The 24,936-nt window shown below is 38.6% G+C and overlaps 3 protein-coding genes and 1 pseudogene across 6 annotated transcripts; all 4 read left to right on the forward strand.

Annotated features, from left to right (window-relative positions):
- Nucleotides 1-198: 198 nt before the first annotated feature.
- On the forward strand, nucleotides 199-10,940 carry LOC112764821 (carbamoyl phosphate synthase arginine-specific large chain, chloroplastic). Of its 4 annotated transcripts, XR_011875174.1 has the most exons (10): nucleotides 199-1,527; nucleotides 1,982-2,674; nucleotides 3,021-4,580; nucleotides 6,185-6,416; nucleotides 8,408-8,440; nucleotides 8,534-8,615; nucleotides 8,710-8,870; nucleotides 9,049-9,216; nucleotides 9,322-9,502; nucleotides 9,885-10,940. XR_011875174.1 is itself a non-coding variant. In XM_025810618.3 (4 exons), exons 1-3 carry the CDS (start codon nucleotides 199-201, stop codon nucleotides 4,530-4,532), a joined length of 3,534 nt encoding a protein of 1,177 aa, XP_025666403.1. In that variant the 3' UTR covers nucleotides 4,533-4,580; nucleotides 6,185-6,529. The 4 variants fall into 4 exon arrangements, 1 of the variants encoding a protein (XP_025666403.1); XR_011875172.1 differs by having other exon boundaries at nucleotides 8,710-9,216; nucleotides 9,656-10,940; XR_011875173.1 differs by having other exon boundaries at nucleotides 8,710-9,216.
- On the forward strand, nucleotides 5,562-9,384 carry LOC112763181 (plasma membrane ATPase 4-like). Its single transcript, XM_025808917.1, has 7 exons — nucleotides 5,562-5,595; nucleotides 7,886-7,896; nucleotides 8,408-8,440; nucleotides 8,534-8,615; nucleotides 8,710-8,870; nucleotides 8,977-9,108; nucleotides 9,322-9,384. The coding sequence occupies exons 1-7, from the start codon at nucleotides 5,562-5,564 to the stop codon at nucleotides 9,382-9,384; spliced, it is 516 nt and encodes a 171-aa protein (XP_025664702.1).
- Nucleotides 9,783-13,542, forward strand: LOC112764824 (carbamoyl phosphate synthase arginine-specific large chain, chloroplastic-like; annotated as a pseudogene).
- An 8,484-nt stretch (nucleotides 13,543-22,026) lies between these two features.
- Nucleotides 22,027-23,126, forward strand: LOC112763183 (uncharacterized). Its single transcript, XM_025808918.1, has 2 exons — nucleotides 22,027-22,676; nucleotides 23,081-23,126. Exons 1-2 carry the CDS (start codon nucleotides 22,027-22,029, stop codon nucleotides 23,124-23,126), a joined length of 696 nt encoding a protein of 231 aa, XP_025664703.1.
- The last annotated feature ends 1,810 nt before the right edge of the window (nucleotides 23,127-24,936 follow it).

Consider the following 24,936-nt stretch of genomic DNA (forward strand, 5'->3'; position numbering starts at 1 on the left):
AAACCCTCTTCACCCTAAAACCCTGCGAAAGTCCACACTCCACACACTTCACCCCTGCGATGCGAAAGTCTCCAAAACCCTAAACCCTCTTCCTCTCTGCGAAAGTCGAGGCTTCATCGCACGCCAGGTTGGCTTCACCCTCTCCAAAACCCAAACATTCTTTCTCTCTGCTAAAGCTCCTTCCTCCGTCGGAACCTAATGGGAATCGGAAGTTGCATTACTCGCCTCCACAATTTCCCTCTTCCCTTCCTCTCCCGTTCCCCTTCCTTCTCTTCCTCCTCTTCTCGCTTTAAAGCACCAAAAGCAACCTTCCAGATCCGCTTCTTTCCCCTTTCCACAATCTATGGCAAAAGAAAATCAATTTTCTGTTCCAACGAACACCGTCACGTGTCTTCCACCGCCGCTGCAGCGGCTGTTGCTGCTCCTGCTCTCGCTCCTGACACTGCGACCAAAGTTGGGAAACGAACAGACATAAAAAAAATTCTGATCCTTGGAGCTGGACCAATCGTCATTGGTCAAGCATGCGAGTTCGATTACAGTGGAACGCAGGCATGCAAGGCTCTCAAAGAAGAAGGGTATGAAGTTATTCTAATAAACTCAAATCCTGCTACTATAATGACTGACCCTGATATGGCTGATAGGACCTATATTGCCCCTATGACTCCTGAATTAGTTGAGCAGGTTCTCGAAGCGGAGCGTCCCGACGCCCTGCTTCCCACCATGGGTGGCCAAACTGCCCTCAACCTGGCTGTGGCTCTCTCTGAGAGCGGCGCCTTGGAGAAATACGGTGTGGAATTGATTGGGGCGAAGCTAGAGGCTATTAAGAAGGCCGAAGATAGGGATTTGTTTAAGCAGGCTATGAAGGATATAGGGATTAAGACTCCGCCTTCCGGGATAGGAACCACCATTAGGGAGTGCATGGAAATTGCCAATGAGATTGGCGAGTTTCCACTGATTGTTAGGCCTGCCTTTACGTTAGGTGGAACGGGTGGTGGGATTGCTTACAATAGAGAAGAGTTTGAGGAGATTTGTAAGGCTGGGATTGCTGCTAGTTTAACCAGTCAAGTTTTGATTGAGAAGTCCTTGTTGGGGTGGAAGGAGTATGAGCTTGAGGTTATGAGGGATTTGGCTGACAATGTGGTTATTATATGTTCCATTGAGAATATTGATCCCATGGGAGTTCATACTGGAGACTCAATTACTGTTGCACCTGCACAGACTCTTACCGATAAGGAGTATCAGCGCCTTCGAGATTACTCCATTGCTATAATTAGAGAGATTGGGGTGGAATGTGGGGGATCCAATGTGCAGTTTGCTGTCAACCCTGTGAACGGTGAGGTGATGGTAATCGAGATGAATCCGAGAGTCTCAAGGTCCTCGGCCCTAGCATCGAAGGCTACCGGATTTCCAATAGCAAAAATAGCAGCAAAGTTGTCTGTAGGCTATTCACTGGATCAAATTCCAAATGATATAACAAAAAAGACGCCGGCTAGTTTTGAGCCCTCGATAGATTATGTGGTTACAAAGGTTAGTGACTCGTTGATAATTTCATCATGCATTTTCACTTTTGAATGTAGTTTGGTTGTTGAACATTTACAGCAGAACTAATGTCAATTCTATTGTTGTCGAGGGCTTCTATTTTATTAATTTCTTTAACAGCATTATTACACCCCTTTATATGCTTGTAGAAAAAGTCTTGGTTGTTGATATTATATTTGAAGTCTTGAATCTTCTTGCCTTGTTGTTGATATTATATTTGAAGTCTTGAATCTTCTTGCCTTGTAGTTTATCTTAAGTTTTGTTTGCAATAGCTTAGAGCGTTGTAATATGATAAACCAAAATTTATGCTAGGTCATCAAATATTAGTATTATCTTGATGAATCATTGACAATATCTATTTTGTTATATGTTTGATAATCTTTATTCAAACTTGTTTTTTAATCCCATATGTACTTTTCTCCCATGGTTATTTATATTTTAGATTCCTCGGTTTGCTTTTGAGAAGTTCCCTGGTTCAAAGCCAATATTGACAACGCAGATGAAGTCTGTTGGTGAGGCAATGGCTATAGGGAGAACCTTCCAAGAGTCCTTTCAAAAAGCTGTCCGCTCACTGGAACACGGATACCCTGGATGGGGTTGTTCGAAAGTGAAAGAGTTGGACTATGACCGGGAACAATTGAAGTATAGTCTTCGAGTTCCTAACCCCGAACGCATCCATGCCATATATGCTGCAATGAAAAAAGGCATGAGCATTGATGAAATTTTCGAGTTGAGTTACATTGACAAATGGTTTCTTACTCAGCTCAAGGAGCTAGTTGATGTGGAAAATTTCTTGATGTCCCACAATTTGTCTGATTTGACAAATGTTAATTTTTATGAGGTTAAGAAAAGAGGGTTTAGTGATAAACAGATAGCATTTGCAACTAAATCTGCCGAAAAGGAAGTTCGGTGCAGGCGACTGTCTCTGGGTGTTACTCCAGCATATAAGCGAGTTGATACCTGTGCTGCAGAATTTGAAGCTAATACTCCTTATATGTATTCCTCTTATGATTTTGAGTGTGAGTCAGCTCCCACTAAAAGAAAGAAGGTTTTAATTTTGGGTGGTGGACCAAATAGAATTGGCCAAGGGATTGAGTTTGACTATTGTTGCTGTCATGCATCCTTTGCTCTTCAGGTGTGTTTTCTTCTATTTTATGTTGATTAGATTCCACATTCAAATATTCTTACTTTACTGGTTGCAAATATGCGGCTCAGAAACCAAGTAAAGAGAAAATATATAACTCTTTTTTATCTCTCTGCATGCTTTATCTTTTCTTTCTAAAAGTGAAACTGTAAACTTAAGGTGAGAGTAAAATTAATGAATTGCACGAGTTAAGCCTTTGATCTTGATGACATATTGAATTCAAATGTTACATTACATGACTTGTCTTTTTTGCTTGGTATGTGTCCTGACTTTCGGTTTGGCATATGCTTTTAAAATGATTAATCTTCCCGTATTCTGTCTCTCTCTATATTTGCAGGATGCAGGATATGAGACAATCATGGTGAATTCAAATCCTGAGACAGTCTCTACAGATTATGACACCAGTAATCGTCTATACTTTGAACCCTTGACTGTTGAAGATGTTTTGAACATTATTGACTTGGAAAGACCTGATGGTATCATTGTGCAATTTGGAGGTCAAACACCATTGAAATTGTCTCTCCCCATACAACAATACCTGGATGAACACAAGCCAGCATGTGCCAGTGGACTTGGTCATGTACGTATATGGGGAACATCCCCTGATTCCATAGATGCCGCTGAGGACAGAGAAAGGTTTAATGTGATGCTCAATGAATTAAAGATTGAACAGCCAAAAGGAGGAATTGCCAGGAGTGAAAAAGATGCACTCGCCATTGCGGCAGAGATTGGATACCCAGTTGTTGTTCGCCCTTCCTATGTTCTGGGAGGTCGAGCAATGGAGATTGTTTATAGTGATGATAAACTTGTGACTTATCTTGAAACTGCTGTTGAGGTGGATCCAGAGCGCCCTGTATTAATTGACAAGTATTTATCTGATGCCATTGAGATTGACGTTGATGCACTGGCTGACTCACATGGCAATGTGGTCATTGGTGGGATAATGGAGCACATTGAACAGGCTGGGGTACATTCTGGTGACTCTGCCTGCTCCATTCCCACAAGAACTGTTCCGTCTTCTTGCTTGGAGACAATCAGGTCATGGACTGAAAAATTGGCAAAACGACTGGATGTCTGTGGGCTCATGAATTGTCAGTATGCAATTAATAATTCAGAGGAGGTATTTTTGCTTGAGGCCAACCCTCGAGCTTCTCGCACTGTTCCATTTGTATCTAAAGCAATAGGTCACCCGTTGGCTAAATACACTTCCCTTGTCATGTCTGGAAAATCTCTCTATGATATACAGTTTACAAAAGAAGTCATTCCTAAATATGTGTCCGTTAAGGAAGCTGTTCTTCCCTTTTCGAAATTTGCAGGCTGTGATGTGCTTCTAAGTCCTGAGATGCGAAGTACTGGTGAGGTCATGGGTATTGACTCTCTGTATAATACTGCATTTGCTAAGGCTCAAATTGCTGCTGGCCAGAAGTTACCAACTTCTGGAATTGTGTTTCTTAGCTTAAATGATTTAACAAAGCGTCACCTTGAGAAGATTGCAAAGACCTTCGTCGAGGCTGGTTTTAAGATTGTTGCTACTTCTGGAACGGCTCATGCTCTTAAATCAGCTAATATCCAAGCTGAGAGAGTGCTGAAGATGCATGAAGGTAGGCCTCATGCTGGTGACATGATTGCCAATGGAGACATTCAGCTAATGGTGATAACGAGTTCTGGTGATGCACTTGATCAGATAGATGGTTTAGCTCTGAGAAGAATGGCTTTGGATTACAAGGTTCCTATTGTCACAACGGTTAACGGAGCTATTGCAACTGCTGAAGCAATAAAGAGTTTGAAATCCAATTCTATCAAAATGATTGCTCTTCAGGACTTCATTGAGTGTAAAGAGTCAGAATAGTTTTGCAGCAACCTCTTTCTCTCCTAAGTGGCTATGTGATAGATACTAGTAAGCTTCTGTTTTCCCTCTTAGTGAGAATAGTTTTTCCTGTTAGTATTTGTTAAATGAAAATTATCTTATAATTTGGTCATTGTTCATATCTTGCTTTTTTTAATTTTAAATCCAATTAATAAACGATAATTGCTACTGTTGCATGTTTGCATGATATATTGGTTGATTGTGCAGTAAACACTCTAATTCACATTGCATTTTGTCATCATTTATAATTTATCTTGCCATGGTTGCATGTAGAAGGGGTGATATCACATCTTAATTAATATGAAATTTAAGAACATTAGTATGGTCCTGAAAATTTATTGATATTTTTTAAATTTATTCTCTGAATAAATATCGATATTTTTAAACTTTTTCAGTAAAGGATTAGGAGAGGCATATGAAAGGGATGTGGCATTTGCTACTGCCCTCGAAGATTTTGGGAGTGACCATAATTATCTTCATTTTTCTGCTTTAGTAGATATACCTCATTCTTTCTTTCTCAATTAGAACTAAATATCTTTCTTTCTCTACTAAATTAAATTGTGAACCTTTAATATAATCAGGTCTAGAGAGGTTCACTTGGATATTGGTCTATGTTGCTTGAATTTTTTTGAAGTTTCCAATTCTATTCCAAGCCCGAGATAATCTGAACTTGCATATAATTTGTCTTAAAGAGTATTTATAATCCCAGATGCATGTACTATATTATGTAGAAATTAATGTAATTTTCTAATATCTATGAGAAATATGCTATTTGTTTCCATCTCTAAATGGAAGTAATTGTATTATCATGCCTTCAATTTTAAATCATTCCTTGCCGTGGATATATGGAGTTTATATATGAATTTTTTTTTTCTTGAGAAATGCTGCTATAGTTACATCATTTTGTTTAGGATACCATCTAATTAATATGTTTCCTTTTTCTGTTGTTCATTATTTTTGTTTTTCTATTTGTTTGTTTTAAAAATATTATTGATGCTTAAAATTTTAATAATGGCACAAATATGCATGTATATGGTCAGAAACGGTATGTATGATTTATATTGAAACTTTTGGCACAAGAGTTACGTATTTCCCTCTGTTGAAACTACTTATTGGTTGTGCTTTTCTCTTTGATCCATGAATCAAGAGTAGTTCATTTGGTCATATTTGTTCTGAGACTTTTTACGATGCATCAGCTCATATGGTGGATCTTTTCATTCTATTTTTTTTTTTCTTTTTGTCCCTTTGCACATAATGTGTTGTCTTAAAAAATTTTCTGCCATATAAACTTTGTTTTTCTATTGCATGCTCCCTTCAAAGTGCTTTTTCTTCACGAATTTAAGTATTAGTATATAAGCTGATTTTGATTTTCAACTTAAAAAATATTATGCTATTCATTTACTGTTATAATCCATGGTAACAGATAAATGAGAAAAAAATTGACAGAAAGCTGGAATTGAATTTTACTAATGGTGAGATTTAGATTTACATTAGAGATACACACTATGTAAAGGATACTAACTATAAAAAAACTAACACATTTACTCGCATCTATCAATTAAGTAACTAATATCTCTAAAATTTATTCTGATTGGTTGGTAATTAAATGATCGGACTAATATTTTAGTTTACAGAATATTTTGGCTTGGAGGAAGGAGGCTAGGGTCAAGATGCTCACAACACTGGGATTCATGTTGGCACCTTGAAATGAGAGCAGGGAGTGGATGAAGAAAACTGTCTCAGCATCAATGGCAGTGAAACTGACGCTACCGTTTCTAGAGCACCCACATAGAACTTTGCATAAGCTTAAGTCTTTCTACTTTTGCCAACTTTCACCCACTACAAATTTAGCATATTAAATTGACTGTAAGTTTTTATCAGAAATTCAGCTTTTTTCTTTTGGCCTTGAACCATCAATTCATTTAACCGATGTTATGTTAAAACAAAAAAAGCTTTGGAATAATATTATGTTCACACTATAGAGATGTTACCTTCTTAGGCAGCTAATGTTACTATCTAAAGTCTAAACATTTGTGATTAGTCTAAAACGGGTTTAAGAAAATGTCACATTCGTGCTGTAAAGAATGTATCAATATCCAATTGGGAGTGTGTCCACATTTTCCATAACCAATAATTTTTCGTAGAAGAGGGGTGAAGTGACTTTGTTATGGCAAAAGTATAGTTGTAAGGACCTAAAAGGAAAAAAAAGGTTACAGTATGTAGTAGGAGTGAACCATAAAGTGAAGTTGGCTAATGTTGTTGTTTTTAAGGTCAACACGCATAGGGCTGGAAGTGAGCCGAGCTGAAGTTAAGCTTAAGTTCGGCTCACGAAAATTGAGCTTGGCTTACGGCTCAACTCATTAACAATTGAGCCTATTTCTTAAGCTCAAGTTTGGCTCACTGAAAGCTCATCAGCCGACTCGAGCTCACGAGCTGACTTAAATAACAGAAACATAATCTATAATTCTATATCAATAAATTATAACTTATATATAATAAAAAATATTAATTTTATACATAAAAAATAATTATAAAATTTTAAATAAGAACATTAATATATATAAAATTATAGATTACTATTTTATATGTATATATTTAATATTAAAAGTATAAACCAAATGTATATAGGATATGTGTATTAATATATATATAATCGAGCCAGCTCACGAGCTAATGTGCTGAGCTTATTCAAGCTCAATCTCGGCTCATTTAATTTATGAGCTTAATTCCAGGCTCAAGCTCAGCTCACAAGCTCAGCTTATCGAGCTATTAACAAGTCGAGCTCGAGCTGGCTTGACTCACTTCCAGCCTAATAAATGGAAAAAACTCTAGCCAAGATCATAGAGCCAATGGGAAAAAAAAAATTTAGTTTTTTTAACTTGTGGAAAACTTTATCATTCGAAATTAAGATAAACCCACTTAATTTTCCCACCCTCAATTATTTTAAGAACTAACAAGTACTAATTTTAGAACTAGAAGAGAGCATTATTGAGTAATTATATATTATAGAATATTGGTGTAGTATATAATGTGTTTATGTTTCAATAGTTCAAAAGTCACAATGATTAATTAGTTAATAAAAAACGTTATCTACACAAAAAAAATTAATCACCAAATTAACTATTACATATTTGTATGTATTTATACATATTGATTAATATTTTTATCAATTAAATAATCTATCACTAAAATAATCAATCAAATTTATCATATTAGAATAATCAAATTTATGATATGCTAACAATCAAACTTGTTTCAGCAATATAATAAAAAAAAATTATAAAATGCTAAATATATGCAATAATTCACTAGTGGCTGTTTTTTTTTTTTAACAGATAGTATTACTGTTAATTAATAGCATTTTGATTATGATAATCAAACTTGTTTGCTCTTATTTTTCTCTTTTAACATTGGGATAGTTGGCCTTCTCGAGCATATACTTGTTTTGTATCTTGTTCTTAAGTCTTTGTAAATTTCTATTGTGGGGAGTATCCATATTGATATAAATTCTACAATTGATATAGTTAAAGAGTAGTTGTAGTTTTATATTAGTTAGTTAATCTTTACCCCTTTTGATTTTGTTTTTTGTGAGACAAGTCTGTGATGTATCTATATATATCATCGCTGCTACTCATACTAATAAGAACATTAATAATACATTTCTTTTCATGCAATCTAGCTTAGTCTCATCTTCTCTACTCACTAATTCTCTGATTTCTTATCATCTCAGCAATTGTCCAAAGGATGAAGAACTATACCATTAGTTTCCTTGCATACAGAATTTAATTGCTTCACTCTACTTTTTTGATATTTTAGCGTTCTAACATTGCAAAATTTTTCATTTTTGCTTATGGCAGATATATGCAGTGTCAATCACCATTCATATTGTGGTAAGTGTAGAAAATAGGTGAACCAAAAAGTTCTTTTACATACCTAATTAAATAGTTCATATAATTTTATTTGATCTACTTTTTATTTTGCAGTTTGATTTCATGTTTATTGCATTGATTTGGAAGTTTGATTTTGCACCCTTTATGGTGTTGATCATGGCCATACTAAATGATGGTAAGATAATATTGTGCTGAATGACCTTCATGTAGTTTGCTTGGACTGTTGTGTGATTTTTCAACTTAATTTTCCTTCACCATTATCCCTTTAGGTACCATTATGACAATATCCAAGGATAGAGTGAAACCATCCCCACAAACTGATAGCTGGAAATTGATGGAGATATTTGCTACTGGTATTGTGCTTGGAAGTTACCTGGCACTAATGACAGTAGTATTTTTCTGGCTTATGAAGGACACTGACTTCTTCTCGGTAATCAATTTAATTTCACGTTTCTTTCAGTATATTTGGTTGTAGGTAGAAATCAGCAAGGATGAGCTCTATTATAAATTTATACATTAGATTCATCTATGAAAAGTTCACATGTTATCACCTACTAGTGGAAATTGTGACAGTTATGAACACTAACTTTCTGTTGTTGCGGGACAAGTTTGGTGTAAGGTCTCTGAGACACAGCCCTGCAGAAATGATGGCAGCCCTTTACCTACAAGTCAGTATTACTAGCCAGGCACTAATTTTCGTCACTAGGTCTTACAGCTGGTCCTATGTTGAAAGACTTGGTCTTCTTCTACTGGGTTCTTTCATGATTGCTTAGCTGGTAATCTTAATTCTCTTTGTTCTCCTTTCAGCAACTTAATATGTAAAGATATGTGTTGGCTTGGTCTTCTTCTGTTGTAACTGAAAATTTTTCTGTAATTGGCAGGTGGCAACTGCTCTTGCAGTATATGCTAACTGGAGCTTTGCAAGAATCAAGGGAATGGGATGAGATTGGGCTGGTGTAATCTGGCTCTACAGTTTAGCGACCTATGTGCCTCTTAATTTGCTTAAATTTGCAATCCGCTATGCTTAGTGGCAAGGCCTGGGATAATCTTTTGAAGAACATGGTTAGTTTAATTCCTTCTCTGTGATTATATATTTATCTATTATTTATTTAGTGCTTTTTTATGTTAATATCTCAAGTTTAATAAATATGATGTAAAGAAAATAGGTTATAGTAAAGAGAAATGGTATTAAAATAACTTAATATAATTCTCAAGTTCATATGCAACACACCAAGAGGAATGGACATCTTCATCTTCATGGAGTTCAGAAAAGCAAACTTTAAACCTTCCTCTCCCATTCCCCTTCCTTCTCCTCCTCCTCCTTCTCTTTTCACTTTAAACCTTTCGCATAAAAAAGAACCTTCCGAACCGACTTCTTCCCCGTCCCACAACCTATGGCAAAAGGACCTATGTTACCCCTATGACCCCTGAATTGGTTGAGCAGGTTCTCGAAGCGAAGCACCCTGACTCTCTGCTTCCCACCATGGGTAGCCAAACCACCCTCAACCTCGTTGTGAAGCTCTCTGAGAGCGGTGCCTTGGAGAAAAACGGTGTGGAATTGATTCGGCGAAGCTGGAGACTATTAAGAAGGTCGAGGATAAGGATTTGTTTAAGCAGACTATGAAGAACATAGGGATTAAGACCCTGCTTTCTGGGATAGGAACCATCATTAGGGAGTGTATGGAAATTGCTAATGAGATTAGCGAGTTTTCACTGATCATTAGGCCTGGCCTGCTTTTACGTTCGGTGGAACGGGTGGTGGGATTGCTTACAATAGGAAAGAGTTTGAGGAGATTTGCAAGGTTGGAATTGCTGCTAGTTTGACAAGTCAGGTTTTGATTGAGAAGTCCTTGTTGAGGTGAAAGGGGTATGAGCTTGAGTTTATAAGGGACTTGGCTAACAATGTGGTTATTATATGTTCCATTGAGAATATTGATCCCATGGGAGTTCATACCGGTGACTGTTGCACCAGCACAGACCCTTACCGATAAGGAGTATCAGCGCAATCGAGATTACTCCATTGCTATAATTAGAGAGATTGGGGTCGAATGTGGGGGATCCAATGTGCAGTTTGCTATCAACCCTATAAATGGTGAGGTGATGGTGATCGAGATGAATCCGAGAGTCTCAAGGTCCTCGGCCCTGGCGTCGAAGGCTACTGGATTTTTGATAGCAAAAATGGCAACAAAGTTGTCTGTAGGGTATTCACTGGATCAAATCCCAAATGATACAACAAAAAAGGACATTGCTAATTTTGAGCCCCCATAGATTATGTAGTTATAAAGGTTAGTGACTCGTTGATAATTTCATCATGTATTTTCACTTTTGATTGTAGTTTGGTTGTTGAACATTTATAGTAGAACTAATGTAAATTCTATTGCTGTCCAGGACTTATATTTTATTAGTTTCTTTGGCAGCATTATTACATCCCTTATATGCTTGTAGAAAAAGTCTTGGTTGTTGATATTGTATTTTAAGTTCTGAATCTTCGTTCCTTGTAGTTTATCTTGAAGTTTTGTTTGCATCAGCCAATCATAGAGCTGTAATCTGATAAACCAACATTTATACTAGGTTATCAAATATCAGTATTATCTTGATGAATCATTAACAATATGTTTTTTGTTATATGTTTGATAAATTTTATTCAAACTTGTTTCTGAATCTCATATGCACTTCTCTCCCATGGCTATTTATATTTCAGATTCCTCGGTTTTCTTTCGATAAATTTCCTGATTCAAAATCAATATTGACAACAGAGATGAAGTCTGTTGGTAGGCAATGGCTATATGGAGAATCTTCCAAGAGTCCTTTCAAAAAGTTGTCCTGTCACTGGAACACAGATACCCTAGATGGGGTTGTTCAAAAGTGAAAAAGTTGGACTATGACTGGGAACGATTGAAGTATAGTATTCGAGTTCCTAACCCTGAACACATTCATGCCATATATGCTGCAATGAAAAAAGGCATGAGCATTGATGAAATTTTCGAGCTGAGTTATATTGACTAATGGTTTCTCACTTAGCTCAAGGAGCTAGTTGATGTGGAAAATTTCTTGATGTCCCACAATTTGTCTGACTTGACGAATGTTGATTTCTATGATGTTAAGAAAAGAGGGTTTAGTGATAAACAGATAGCATTTGCAACTAAATCTGCTGAGATGGAAGTTCGGTGCAGGCGACTGTCTCTGGGTGTTACTCCAGCATATAAGCGAGTTGATACCTGTGCTGCAGAATTTGAAGCTAATACTCTTTATATGTATTCTTCTTATGATTTTGGGTGTGAGTCAGCTCCCACTAAAAGAAAGAATGTTTTAATTTTGGGTGGGGGACCAAATAGAATTGGTCAAGGGATTGTGTTTGACTATTGCTGCTTGTCATGCATCCTTTGCTCTTTAGGAGTTTTCTTCTATTTTATGTTGATTAGATTCCACAGATTTGAATATTCCTGCTTTACTGGTTGCAAATTTGCGTCTCAAAAACCAAGTAAAGACAGAATACATAACTCTTCTTTATCTCTCTACTTGCTTCATTTTTCTCTCAAAGTAAAAACTGTCAACTAATGTGAGAGTAAAGCTGATGAATTGCACGAGTTAAGCCTTTGATCGTGATGAATATTGAATTCAAATGTGACATTACATGCCTTGTCTTTTGGCTTGGTATGTGTGCTGGCTTTCAGTTTGGCATATGCTTTCAAAATGATTAGTCTTTCCATGTTCTGTCTCTCTCTATATGAGACAATCATGGTGAATTCAAATCCTCAGACAGTCTCTACAAATTAAGACACCAGTGGTCGTCTATACTTTGAACTCTTGACTGTTGAAGATGTTTTTGAACATTATTGACTTGGAATGACCTAATGGTATCATTGTGCAATTTGGAGGTCAAGCACAATTGAAATTGTCTCTCCCCATACAATAATACCTGGATGAACACAAGCCAGCGTGTGCCATTGGGCTTGGTCATGTACACATTTGGGGAATATCCCCTGATTCCATAGATGCTGCTGAGGACAGAAAAAGGTTTAATGTGATGCTCAATGAATTAAAGATTTAATAGCCAAAAGGAGGAATTTCCAGGAGTGAAAAAGATGCACTCGCCAATGCGCTAGAGATTGGATACCCAGTTGTTCGCCCTTCCTATGTTCTGGGAATGTTCTGGGAGGTCGAGCAATGGAGATTGTTTATAGTAATGATAAACTAGTGACTTATCTTGAAACTGCTGTTGAGGTGGATCCAGAACCACCTGTAGTAGTAATTGACAAGTATTTATCTAATGCCATTGAAATTGACGTTGGTGCACTGACTGACTCACATGGCAATATGGTCATTGGTGGGATAATGGAGCACATTGAACAGGCTGGGTAAATTCTGGTGACTCTGCCTGCTCTATTCCCACAAGAACTGTTCCATATTCTTGCTTGGAGATAATCAAGTGATGGACTGAAAAATTGGCAAAACGACTGGATGTCTCGGGGCTCATGAATTGTCAGTATGCAATTATTAATTCAGAGGATTTATTTTTGCTTGAGGCCAACCCTCGAGCTTCTCACACTGTCCCATTTGTATCAAAAGTAATAGGTCACCGGTTGGCTAAATATGCTTCCCTTCTCATGTCTGGAAAATCTCTCTATGATATATAGTTCACAAAAGAGGTCATTCCTAAATATGTGTCTATCAAGGAAGCTATTCTTCCCTTATCAAAATTCGCAGGCTGTGCTGTGCTTCTAAGTCCTGAGATGCGAAGTACTGGTGAGGTCATGGGTATTGACTCTTTGTATAATACTGCATTTGCTCAGGCTCAAATTGCTTCCAGCCAGAAGTTACCAACTTCTGGTATTGTGTTCCTTAGCTTAAATGATTTAACGAAGCCTCACCTTGAGAAGATAGCAAAGACCTTCGTCGAGGTTGGTTTTAAGACTGTTGCTACTTCTGGAACGGCTCTTGCTCTTAAATCAGCTAATATCCCAGCTGAGCGAGTGCTGAAGATGCATGAAGGTAGGCCTCATGCTGGTGACATGATTGCCAATGGAGACATTCAGCTAATGGTGATAACTTGTTCTGGTGATGCACTTGATCGGATAGATGGTTAAAAACGGCCAGATATATCTGTTTGCCTTTATACGGTACACCACAAAGGGAGGAGCTTTGAAGGCTATTGCAGACATGAACAGTATGGTGGTGAGAGGACGAAAGCTGTTTGTAGGAGAAGCGAAATATAGAAGAGGAGCTACGGTGCAAAATACGACTGACAACCGACTGAAAGTGATCACCAGAAATGATGCTGGAGGACACAATACACTGGTACATAGGGTGGGAGCGGTTGATGGTAAAATGGTGAGACAGATATCAGATGAACCCATAAAAGGTCAAAGTAGTAATGGATGGACAAAGAAGATAGAAGTGCCGATATCAAGTGAGAATGTGGTTTGGTTACAGCGAAGTATTGTAGGAGGCACAAAGAAGGCGATTGATTTTAATTCACTACAGCAGAAGATTCATAGGGAATGGCCCGGAGTGATACAAGTAAGGGAGTTGGGGGCTTATAAAGCAATGATAACGTTCGATTCGGTGCTTAGAGCTGAAGAAGCTTACACATTTCGAATGAACGAATTATTAAAAATGTTCTATAGGGTATGGAGATGAGATGAGACTGAGAAAAGCGAGTCGAGAAGGGTGTGGCTAGAATGTTATGGAGTCTCAATACATGCATGGTCAAGAAACACTTTTCATAGAATAGGAGAGCAATGGGGAGAAGTAGTGAAATGCGATAAACTGACGGAATCGGGTATTTCGTTCAGTGCGGGTAGAGTCCTCATCGATACATGCACCTTTGATATGATCAACGAATGGATTCATGTTACAATATGAACAAGTGGATTCGACGTCCTTGTACGAGAAGTGGGTGGAGAGGTGTATCGGGAGGAGTGCTTTCGGAAAGGAAAAGAGGAGGCAAATGTACGACACATGACAAACGAAGAAGAGATACATCGTGAACCAATGGTGGTGGCATGGGATCCAGCGGTGGTGCAGACAAAGGTTGACCATAGGAACGACGAACAGGGGAGGGACAAGGTGGTAAATTCAAGTATCATTTTAAATGAATGGCATTACAAAATTTCAAACAGATCCTCTAGAAACGGAAATCATTGAGAATTAAATGGGCGGGCAGATTCTAAGGGATCATGTGAGAGTAAGGATTCGGAAGAAACGGTTTCCAATTATTATGAAAGTTATGAGTGCCATATGTTTGAAAATGTAAGAAAGGAAAATGGGCTGGAAGAAAGAAGGCCCAATATAGCTAAGAAAAGACAAGATGATGGGCTGATGGTGAAGCATAGTAGTTCTGGGCCAGCGGGTGGGTCTCCGAAACGGGCTGGGTCTGACCCAGGTGCAAGGCTTGCCCGAACCGAAGAGAACTCCACGAGGATGCCTAAGGTAAGCACGGCGCAGCTGGGAGAGGATGCAGGCTCGCCGAACAGGAGTGACGGCGGACATCAAAGCGCGTCGGAGGCAAGAGAGCTGGGTGCAAGACCGACCGGGCATGGGAGGAAGCCAGCGGTTTCGTGCAGGGTTGCTGGTGATATGGAGGGTGCGGCGGGGGAATCGGGAATGGGAGACGAAGCCGAGCGAAGGAGATGCGACCAGGAGGCTGAGGCGCGGGAGAAGGAGGACCGGCAGACTGGTGCAGAGAGGCCCACTATCGAGGAGGCTACCTATGCCAGCAGTGACCGGCGACTGAAGGGGAAGGAAGCCGATTTGAACGCAGCACCCGAAGCTGCTCCAAGGACGAGGACAGCACGAAACGGGGGAAATAGAATTGATGCTATGAAACCCCGAAGCAACGATCCAAAGGTCAAAAGTCATATTAGAGGAGATATGGGTTCCAGATTGGAGGAAGGAGAATTCTTGGTGGATGCTACTGTTCAGAGTAAAGCAAAAGGCCGAGAGGAAGAACATGAGAATGACGCAGATTCAGGATCAGAGGCCGGAAGCCTAGACAGCAAGGAGCACAGACTTACTTGGGATGAAGAGATGGCAGAGAACAAAGAGGCCTGGAAATTAGCTGTAGAGTCAGGTGCGCAGTGCAGTGATGAAGAAGATATCATGGCAATCTTGCAGGAGCAGAACGAAGTCAAGGCATTGAAACGAAGACAGGCCAAGCAAAAAGAAAAAGCTCGAAGAAGCCGGCCAAAAAATCGTAAACAGGTGTGTAATGTCTTGGCAAAATGATTTTTAGTTCTTGGAATATAAGGGGGTTGGGAGGTACTGCAAAAGTTAGTATGTTAAAGAATTTTAAAAATAAATTTAGGCTAGATATGTTGGGTCTGATAGAAACAAAGAAGGAGGTCATAACTAAATTTGATGTTGCTCGTATCTGGGGAAGTGACAGAGCATGTTGGGAGTTCGTAGGTTCGAGTGGGTCTTCTGGTGGTCTGTTGTTAATATGGAATGAACCGGCCTTCAAACTGTATAATTGTTATAAAGGGGAAAGATGGTTATGTTTAGAAGGAATTGTAGTAAAAGATAATTTTCATTGTGCTATCTGTTTGGTGTATGGACCACATGAGAGAGCTGAGAAAATCTCAATGTGGGAGGAGCTAAGTTTTATTGCAGGGTTGTGTCAGGTATCGATGTGTTTTTTAGGGGACTTTAATGAAATTTTGCTCTTGGAGGAAAGGAAAGGAGCTGTTACTTTACCTGCGTCCGCGACAGAATTTAGAACATGGGTAAATGATATTGAGTTGGTCGATTTGGAACTTAATGATTGTAAGTATACATGGTTTAGGAGACAGTCGTGCAGCCGTATTGACAGGAGCTTGGTTTCTTTAGAGTGGCTTGATAAGTACCCAGATGTGCGTCTAAGAAGTGGGTCTAGAGGTTTATCGGATCACTGCCCATTGATCATGGAAGACATCAGAAGGTTTGATGGTCTAAGACCGTTCCGTAGTCTGGACTCCTGATTCACGCATGAAGGGTTCTTGAGAATGGTAAAGGAGGAATGGAGGGGATTAGGCAACGTACAATTCCTGGAGAAGATGAAAGCACTGTCAGAACCTTTACGCTTATGGCATAAGCAGCATTTTGGGGATATGACTGAGCGGATAAAGAGGTTTGAGGAAGAAATACGCAAGGTGGATGATATGGTTAGTAGTGGAAGATACGATGGTACAATAGAGGCAAGGAGGAGGGCCTTAGTGAGGTGCTGTGAGAAGTGGTATGTAAGGCAGGATATGCATTGGAAGCAAATGTCAAGATCTAGATATGCTACTGAGATAGACAGAAACACAAGGTACTTCCATAATATTGCCTCGGCGAGGAGAAGAAATAACCGGATTGAGGCTTTGGTGATCAATGGGAGACTAGTGAGGAATCAAGCAAGAATCAAGATTGCCATCCGGGACTTTTATAAGCGGCTGTACCACCAGGAAGCATCCCCAAAGGTGACTTTTAGGGATGGATTGGTTAATTGTCTGGAGAGGGAGGAAGCAGAAGCCTTGGAGGCGCTCCCATCAGTAGAGGAAGTGAAGGAGGCAGTATGGGATTGTGAATCTTCTAAGGCTCCGGGAAGTGACGGATATAATATGAATTTTATAAAGAAGTGTTGGGATGAGATTGGAAGGGAGTTCACTGCGACCGTGTTGAATTTCTTTGAGACTGCAAGCTTGCCAGCAGGCGCTAATGTCACGTGGGTAGCGTTGACTCCGAAATTTGTTGGGGCTAAGGAGATAAAAGACCTGAGACCTATCAGCATGGTTGGGTGTGTCTACAAAGTTATTTCTAAAATATTGTCAAGGAGAATGAGGGGTGTAATGCCAGGTTTAGTTGGGGAATCCCAGAGTGCCTTTGTAAAGGGGAGAAAGATACATGATGGAGCTTTAATAGCATGCGAAACTGTGCAATGGTTAAAACTGAAGAAAAAGGCGTCAGCGATTATTAAACTGGACTTCCAAAAAGCATATGACAGAGTAAAATGGGGCTTTGTCGACATTGTGCTTGAGAAGATGGGCTTCGGAAGAACATGGAGGGCGTGGGTGAGGGAGTGTGTTACCTCGGCATCAGTATCTATTCTAATTAATGGATCACCGTCAAAACCATTCAAAATGGAGAGGGGGCTACGTCAAGGAGACCCTTTATCGCCATGTTTGTTTGTTCTGGTGGTGGACGTGCTGAACAGGATGATTGGGGAGGCGGTTAGGAACAATCGGATATCTCCTCTGTTAGTTGGTAGGGATAAAATAGTGCTATCACACCTACAGTTCGCTGATGACACTATTTTATTCTGTCCGCCAGAAGAGGAAACTATCAGGAACTATAAGAGGCTATTGAGGTGTTTTGAAATGATGTCTGGGTTGAGCATCAGCTTCGAGAAGTCTAACTTGATACCAGTTAACTGCAGTCAGGAATGGGTCAGCCAGATGTGTCAGATTCTAGGATGTCAGGAGACAGCGTTGCCAGTACGGTACCTTGGGATTAGTTTAGGTGCGAATCCGAGGTTGGTAAAAACTTGGAAGCCGGTGATAGATAAGGTGGAAGAGAAGCTCAGCTTGTGGAAGGCGAAGGTTCTTAGCAAGGCTGGAAAGATGGTACTCATCAAGTCAGTTATCAACAACTTGCCTATTTATTACCTGAGTTTGTACAAGATGTCAAACGCGGTTGCACGGAGAATTGTCTCACTACAGAGGAAATTCTTTTGGGGAAAGGATGATGGACAACCTGGTATGGCACTAGTGAAATGGGAGATGGTTCAGGCACCAAAGAAGTTAGGAGGATTGGGGATGGGTGATGCGGTGGTGCGGAATACGGCTTTATTGTTTAAATGGTGGTGGCGCTTCTCTAAGGAGGATTGTCCCCTATGGAAGAGGATTGTATGCTCTTGCAATAGTTTGAACCCAAACCACTTGCTGTCCACTCAGATATTGCCAAAGAGGGGAGGACCATGGAGAGACATTTGTCAAGTGCAAATAAAAGAGCAACATGTCAGGCAGAAGATGATTGATGGGCTTGCTATGGAAGTAGAAGATGGTAGGGCTACCAGATTTTGGAAAGATAAATGGCTCCAAGTGGGAAAGCTGAAAGACAACTTTCCAAGACTCTTCTTGATTTCAAACCAAAAAGGATCAGTTATTGGGGATTGTGGGTTTTGGGATGGGATAGAGTGCGTGTGGCACTTCCAATGGAGAAGAGAGCTCCGACAATGGGAGACGAATGTACTGGACCAGTTGCTACTTGTCCTGCAATCTATTAGATTGATAGCAGATGTGCAAGATAGAGTGGTGTGGAGGTTTCACAAGGAAGGCATTTATACAACTAACTCATTTGTGCAGGTATTGCAGGAAGAGACTATGGATGAGGAGTTTCTAAGCTACAGGTTCACAAAAGACATTTGGAAAGGCCTAATTCTGCCACGAGTGGAACTATTCTCCTGGTTTGTTTTGGTAGGCCGAGTCAATACAAAGGATCGGCTTAGTCGACTAGGTGTCCTACAACAGAATGATACTATGTGCATGCTGTGTAAGAAAGATGATGAAAATATACAACATCTGTTTATTACCTGTGAGTACTCTTGGCAGGTGTGGTGTGCTTGGATATCGGCATTTGGACAAGAGTGAATTATGCCCGGTACTGTGAAACAGCAATTTCAGAGTTGGAGAGCTGTCCGAATGAGGAAAGAAATGCGCAGGTATTGGCTAGTTGGTTTCTTCTCAGTGATTTGGAGTATATCAGTGATTTGGAGTATATGGTTACACAAAAATGATGTCATTTTTCACAATAAGGAAAAAGGGGTTACAGACTGCGTAAATCAATCCTTTTCATATGCCAGAGAATGGTGTTGTGAATAACTCATGTTGTTGATGACAAGACCGGAGATGACATAGGAGTTGTACGTCTGCTTTAATTTGTTTGTATTTTATGCTCCACATGTGTGTTGAACTCTTTCTTTCAAAAAAAAAAAAAAAGATGGTTTAACTCTGAGAAGGATGGCTTTGGATTACAAGGTTCCTATTGTTACAACGATTGATGGAGCTATAGCAACTACTAAAGCAATAAAGAGTTTGAAGTCCAATTCTATCAAAATAATTGCTCTATGCGATAGATACTAGTAAGCTTCTATTTTTCCTCTTAGTATTTGATAGAAGTTAGGATGTGACATATTTTGAACTTGAAATGAATGTACGAATACTTTCGGTTTTATTTAGTTTCATGTGTAATTAAAGTTGTTAAAATGTAGTTCCAACACATCATATCACTATTTATAAAGAGAAATAAGAATTTTAGGTTTAAAAACAATCTCAATAGTTCATACCCCTTACTTTCTTTTCCTTTCGAATTAATCTTGAGCAATTTTCTATTGTGCTTGGTAATTTTGGACTGATCTACATTTTCTATTTACTATGGTTAAAATTCACCTGTTACAGATTATTGTGAGATTGTACATCACATCTTGTTTAATTTGGGAGAATGGCAATTGTATTTGAATTGAGATGCTTTCATTTGTGGAATCAAAATTGACCAAAGCAAATATGAAAGGACATGTAGTATGTTGACCTTGTTTCCAATTCCTCCGCATAGAGCAATCCTTTACTCTTTTTTAGATGGTAAAGTTTTTTATTTGTAGTACCTTGGCTTGACTCCTCATAAAAGCAGTTGTCATGTTTTGCAAAAGCCTTTGTTTACATGCTTGATTTCAATTTTTTTTATAATTAATCATTTTAGTATAACAATTGTTTTACCCTTATCATGCGACACACTAAAGTCTCAAACTATAGACTCTGAAGAGTGTGTACATGCCTAAAGGTAATAATTGTGAATGTATAGAATTAATTATATATTTTTAATCTCTTTTTGTATTCTTCTCTTCTCTTGTATTAATTAATGCAGTTGTTGAATACTTATCCCTGATTTGATGGTTTTAAATTTTGAAGCTATGCCTTTGATTAATGCAATAGAGAATTAAAAAAAATTCAACTTTCAATTAGTATTACTATATAAATAAGAATTTTAACTATTGTACATTATTAATAATACACTAGCTGGTAACAATAAAAATAATCTTTTGAATTTATATGGTCATTATTTACTTAGATGGATTTGTTTAATGAGGTGAACGGTTTTTCACCTACCTTATGGGTTAATATTAACACTACACACGAATACGGACACACAGAAAAATATCATTTAAGTTTTTAAATATTTGTAGGGGAGGCCAAGTACACATGGCATTCCTATATGCCTCTTGTAAGATAGGTGTAATGTCTAGAATTGGGAGCTGTGCAATTTACTTGACCAAAAAAAAAAAAAATACTCTAATTTTAGATTCTAGTCCAATCTCTCACTAATCTCTAACTCTGACAAAAAAAATATCCTAGTCCTAGACTCTAGTCCAATCTCTCGCTTTGACTTTAAAGAAAAAAAAATCACACTTTTTGCCCTCAACGTCTCTTTTCTCTCCCTTTCTCAATGAAGTTTGAGCTCTCTCATTTCTTGCTCACTGGCTCTGGCAATCTCAAGCTCTCTCACTCTTTCATCTCCAGTCTCGCACTCAAGATCCCAGAGTGGTTGTCGTCGTCGCTTCCTGTCTATCTCGTCGCTTCCAGTCTCCAAATCTTCTCGCGCTCATCGTCGCCAGCCGTAGAAGCAGCCGGTCCTGAGGCTGGTCGTCGTTGTCATCTTCTTACTTTGAGTCTCGCCATCAGTTTTTTCCCCACCGTCAGCTTTCTTTGCGCAAGCAGAAGCTGGTCCCCGATTTGGTGAGTTCCAACAAATTCTGTATTCTTTCTTTTTCAATTTTGTTACTGTAATTTATCACTGCACTCTGATTTTGTTGCTAAAGTTGAATTTGTTGCTGAAAATATCACTCAACTAGTTTTTTTCTCGTTAAAAGACATGAATTTGTTACTGATGAGAGTATAATTTAATATGTTATTTAAATTTGTAGATTTCAATTAGAAGTATATTGTGGATGATAAAAGATTTCTATTAGTAATATTTTAAAATTTTTCGAAAATTATTTTATATTTTACTATGGAGACTAATTTATCTATGGAGACTAATTTATCCAGAACGTACACATAAACACTTAACGATCATGTGTGCGAGTTAACGTTCTAGATCAGTAATCGACTAACAAAAAAAAATTATATTATCTAATAAAAATAAATGTTGATGATTATTTTATGTATTTTAAAATTTAAAAAACTAAAATATTCGATTTCAAAAATTTCAAAAAGACTAATTTAAATAATTATTTTTTATTTTATTATTTGTAAAATTAATTTTTGCTATTAAATTTTCTATAATTTTTACAGTTTACTAATCATGTTTTATATTTCGTTTTACAATTCAACAAATTACAATTTTAAACTAACTTAGTGAATTAAGATAAAAACTACAAGTTCACTCTCTTATTTATAAGTCCTAAATTACTCCTAAGTTCTAAATAATACAGAAGGGGGATGGAGAAAATGGAGAAAGGCAATGAAATATGGTGTAGCCAAGTGTAAAGCTAAAAGCAGCTTTTTAAGTCAAAGGAAACTAAGAAACCCCCACCCCCTTTTCCATCCCAAATCCACGGTTCAGGGCTGAGGCTAATGGACAGCAACAATGACTCATCCCTCAACAACGTCGTTTTACAGATCCTTCTCGTCGTCCTTATGGCCTTCTCCTTCTACTTCATTCACGACGCCCCAAAGAAGCTTTTCTCCTCTCTCCGAAACCGTAACCGGGCCCACGTCCAGGCCAACCACCACTTTGTCCGCGGGGCCCAGATCCTCGCCAAGGCCCGGGCATCCCCTTCCCGATCCTCAGCCTCCTCCCTCGCCAAACAGGCCCAGGACGAGGCCCGCCAGGCCATTGCCCTCGACCCTACCGACGCCGCCGCCCACCTCCTCGTCGCTCTCGCCCTCGACCTCCGCGGCCTCAGCGCCGCCGCGATCGACTCCCTCGACGCCGCGTTGTCCCCCGCCTTGGCCCGGTCGCTCAGCGACGGCGAGAGGGCCGACGCGCTGGTGAAGCGGGCCGAGCTGAGGATGACGGTGGGCCCGGGCCAGCGAGGACGGGCCGATCCCGCGATGGCGGATCTGCAGGAGGCCCTGAGGATTAGCCCGAAGAACGCGAAGGCGTTGTTTCTGTTGGGCAAGTACTATGAAGGAAAGAAAATGGAGAAAGAAGCTATTGAGGCTTACATGGAGGCTCTGAAGGCGGAGCCACAGTTGCGTAAAGCTCAAGAAGCTCTTCAAAGGTTAGGGTCTTAGTGGTGGTACTGAAATTTATGTTTACTTCTAGTTTTTGGTATCTGGAAAGAATATATATTGTAATTGGTGTATCTTGAAGATTTAGAATGAGCTGACTGAAACTTGTAACTTGGTGAATTTATGTATCTTGATTTAGAATGAGCTGAAACTTGCATTTTTGTAAATTTTCACTGCATAGAGGTATTGATAATCAAGGTCTGACAGGGTTACATATGTTTGGAATCTATTATATTATCATTTTTAGTTAACTAATTATTTATTATTTCGAGCGACATCAATGACCGTTATATAGTAAGACCCTCAAACGCCGGTGCTGCTTGAATGTGAATATCTGATTATCCGTCGAGGAATATCTGCTTTTTTTTTTTTTTTTCTAATGTAAAATTCTCAGGAACCTCAAGCTCCGAAAGAGTATATGGAAAGAGGAAGGAAAATAGTGTTACCTAGCTTAAGTTTTAAACAAAGCATACCGAAAACTGTGGCAGATGTGATGCATTCGAAATTAAGCTTAATTCACAATAATGGGTGGGTTTACAAGTGTGAGATCTAAGAATTTGGTGCAATGATATAAACTTTAAGATGGGAGATTCTGAAGAAAAGAAAAAGAAAGAGGATTTTTCCCATTTTCTTCATTGATGCACACAAATCAAATGAGTTGTATTCAGTTTGGATCAAATTCGTGTTTTTACTTGATTTTTCAATAATATGCAATGTCCAAGGTTTAAAACGGGCTTGCATATGCTGGATAAGTAAATATAATGCACATGATTTGATTAGGTCACTGAAATAAAGGCTATTCATCCATTAAGAATGTGAGTGAAATGATAGAAGAAAGAAGTCTTTGTACTCGTTTATTTGAGCTTACTACAAAAGCCTGACGAAAAAGAAAAAACAAAACCTAACAATTTATCAAGAGAAAGCATACCCTATTTGTGAATAATCTGGATGAAAATGTTAGATTATTGGCGAATAAAGATGAGAATTCATTCATTAAAAACCTCAATTCAAGAAAAGTCTTCTTCATCAAGCCACTTAAGTGTAGGTAAGATCATCAGCAACCACATTTCCTTTTATGCCAATGCTGTCTGTAAAGATCTTGAACCGGTCCCATGCAAATTCTTCAGTGTGAGGCAAAGGAGAAGAGCATATAGGTACCTTGTTGTGTCAATAGAGTGAATGTGTGATCCAATCATATATTGTATGAGGTATTTAGCACTTCAAGTGAGTTAAAACTACCAATTTATTCTCACTCAGATTCAAACAAGATAGAAGATTACAAGTTGCATTTCCTCCAAGGCTCCAACCCTGTCAATGGATTCAGTATGTTGACAAGTTTCTTTCCGCTTTATATATCAAATAATGAAATACATTTCACTTTTTTCCATCCAAGGAGAGATCAGAAACAATCTTCCAAGGTTCAACTTTGAAAATCCCAGATGGAATCGACTTTTCAATTTTGTTTTTTTTACCAGATTTCATCCGCAATACAAAACTATGTTAAGTTATTAGAAAGTTATAGAGAAAAATAAATACATCAAAGTTATGCCTTCAATTGATCGAAGTTGACTAACCCATAATAAATTCTCAAAGAAAGATTTTGTAATCAGAGACAGACATAACCAGCAATTGCCTCTGTCGCATCTTTCTTGTAGTGCCAATATGGTAGTAAAGACCCCCTAGCTCAAGTTATCTTCAGAGTGACCAAACAGAAAGCGCTAAATTAGTTTAGTGACTTAAACCCAAGCTTCTGGCTTGCGTCTGTCACAATAATGATGGAATATGCATATATCGTAGTTAGTATCAAACTTGGTAACTTGCACCTAACGGCAACTGCTATACAAGCTGTTCAGTTTTGGGAAGGCAGACCTACTTGATTTTTAAGTAAGCACGGATATCAGGTGTCGAAAGGCCGGTCAATCGATTGTCTTTTAGGCACAAATAGAAGGAAGAAGGAGTGGACGAAAAAGCTATCTATTGGATTTCTTGGCAAGCTTATCACCAGACTGCAATTTTCTTGTTGAGGTAACCAAGAATGCAAAAGTGAGAGAAGCAACACAAGGCTTATGCAAACAAGAAGAAAAAATATCAGATTTAGGAGGAAACATCATTTATTGGATTTCCTAATTTCATTCAATTTTGAGAAAAATCTCGACCGTTTCCTATGTTAAAGCTGATAACACATTTGGACTATGTTCTAGTATAAATTATACTAAACCAGAAATAATGGAAGTATATTTGCCCATTTCA

The sequence above is a fragment of the Arachis hypogaea genome, chromosome 17 (genome assembly GCF_003086295.3).
Source record: "Arachis hypogaea cultivar Tifrunner chromosome 17, arahy.Tifrunner.gnm2.J5K5, whole genome shotgun sequence".
NCBI classification, from domain to species: Eukaryota; Viridiplantae; Streptophyta; class Magnoliopsida; order Fabales; family Fabaceae; genus Arachis; species Arachis hypogaea.

Excerpts from the sequence above, each read along its gene's own strand:
- LOC112764821 (XM_025810618.3), top strand. The coding sequence starts at position 199 with ATGGGAATCGGAAGTTGCATTACTCGCCTCCACAATTTCCCTCTTCCC. Across the intron at positions 1,528-1,981 it reads TAGATTATGTGGTTACAAAG|ATTCCTCGGTTTGCTTTTGA; the intron begins GTTAGTGACTCG and ends TTTATATTTTAG. Across the intron at positions 2,675-3,020 it reads ATGCATCCTTTGCTCTTCAG|GATGCAGGATATGAGACAAT; the intron begins GTGTGTTTTCTT and ends CTATATTTGCAG.
- LOC112763183 (XM_025808918.1), top strand. The coding sequence starts at position 22,027 with ATGGACAGCAACAATGACTCATCCCTCAACAACGTCGTTTTACAGATC. Across the intron at positions 22,677-23,080 it reads GCTCAAGAAGCTCTTCAAAG|GAACCTCAAGCTCCGAAAGA; the intron begins GTTAGGGTCTTA and ends TAAAATTCTCAG.
- LOC112763181 (XM_025808917.1), top strand. The coding sequence starts at position 5,562 with ATGGCACAAATATGCATGTATATGGTCAGAAACG. Across the intron at positions 8,441-8,533 it reads CAATCACCATTCATATTGTG|TTTGATTTCATGTTTATTGC; the intron begins GTAAGTGTAGAA and ends TTTATTTTGCAG. Across the intron at positions 9,109-9,321 it reads TGGCAGCCCTTTACCTACAA|GTGGCAACTGCTCTTGCAGT; the intron begins GTCAGTATTACT and ends TGTAATTGGCAG.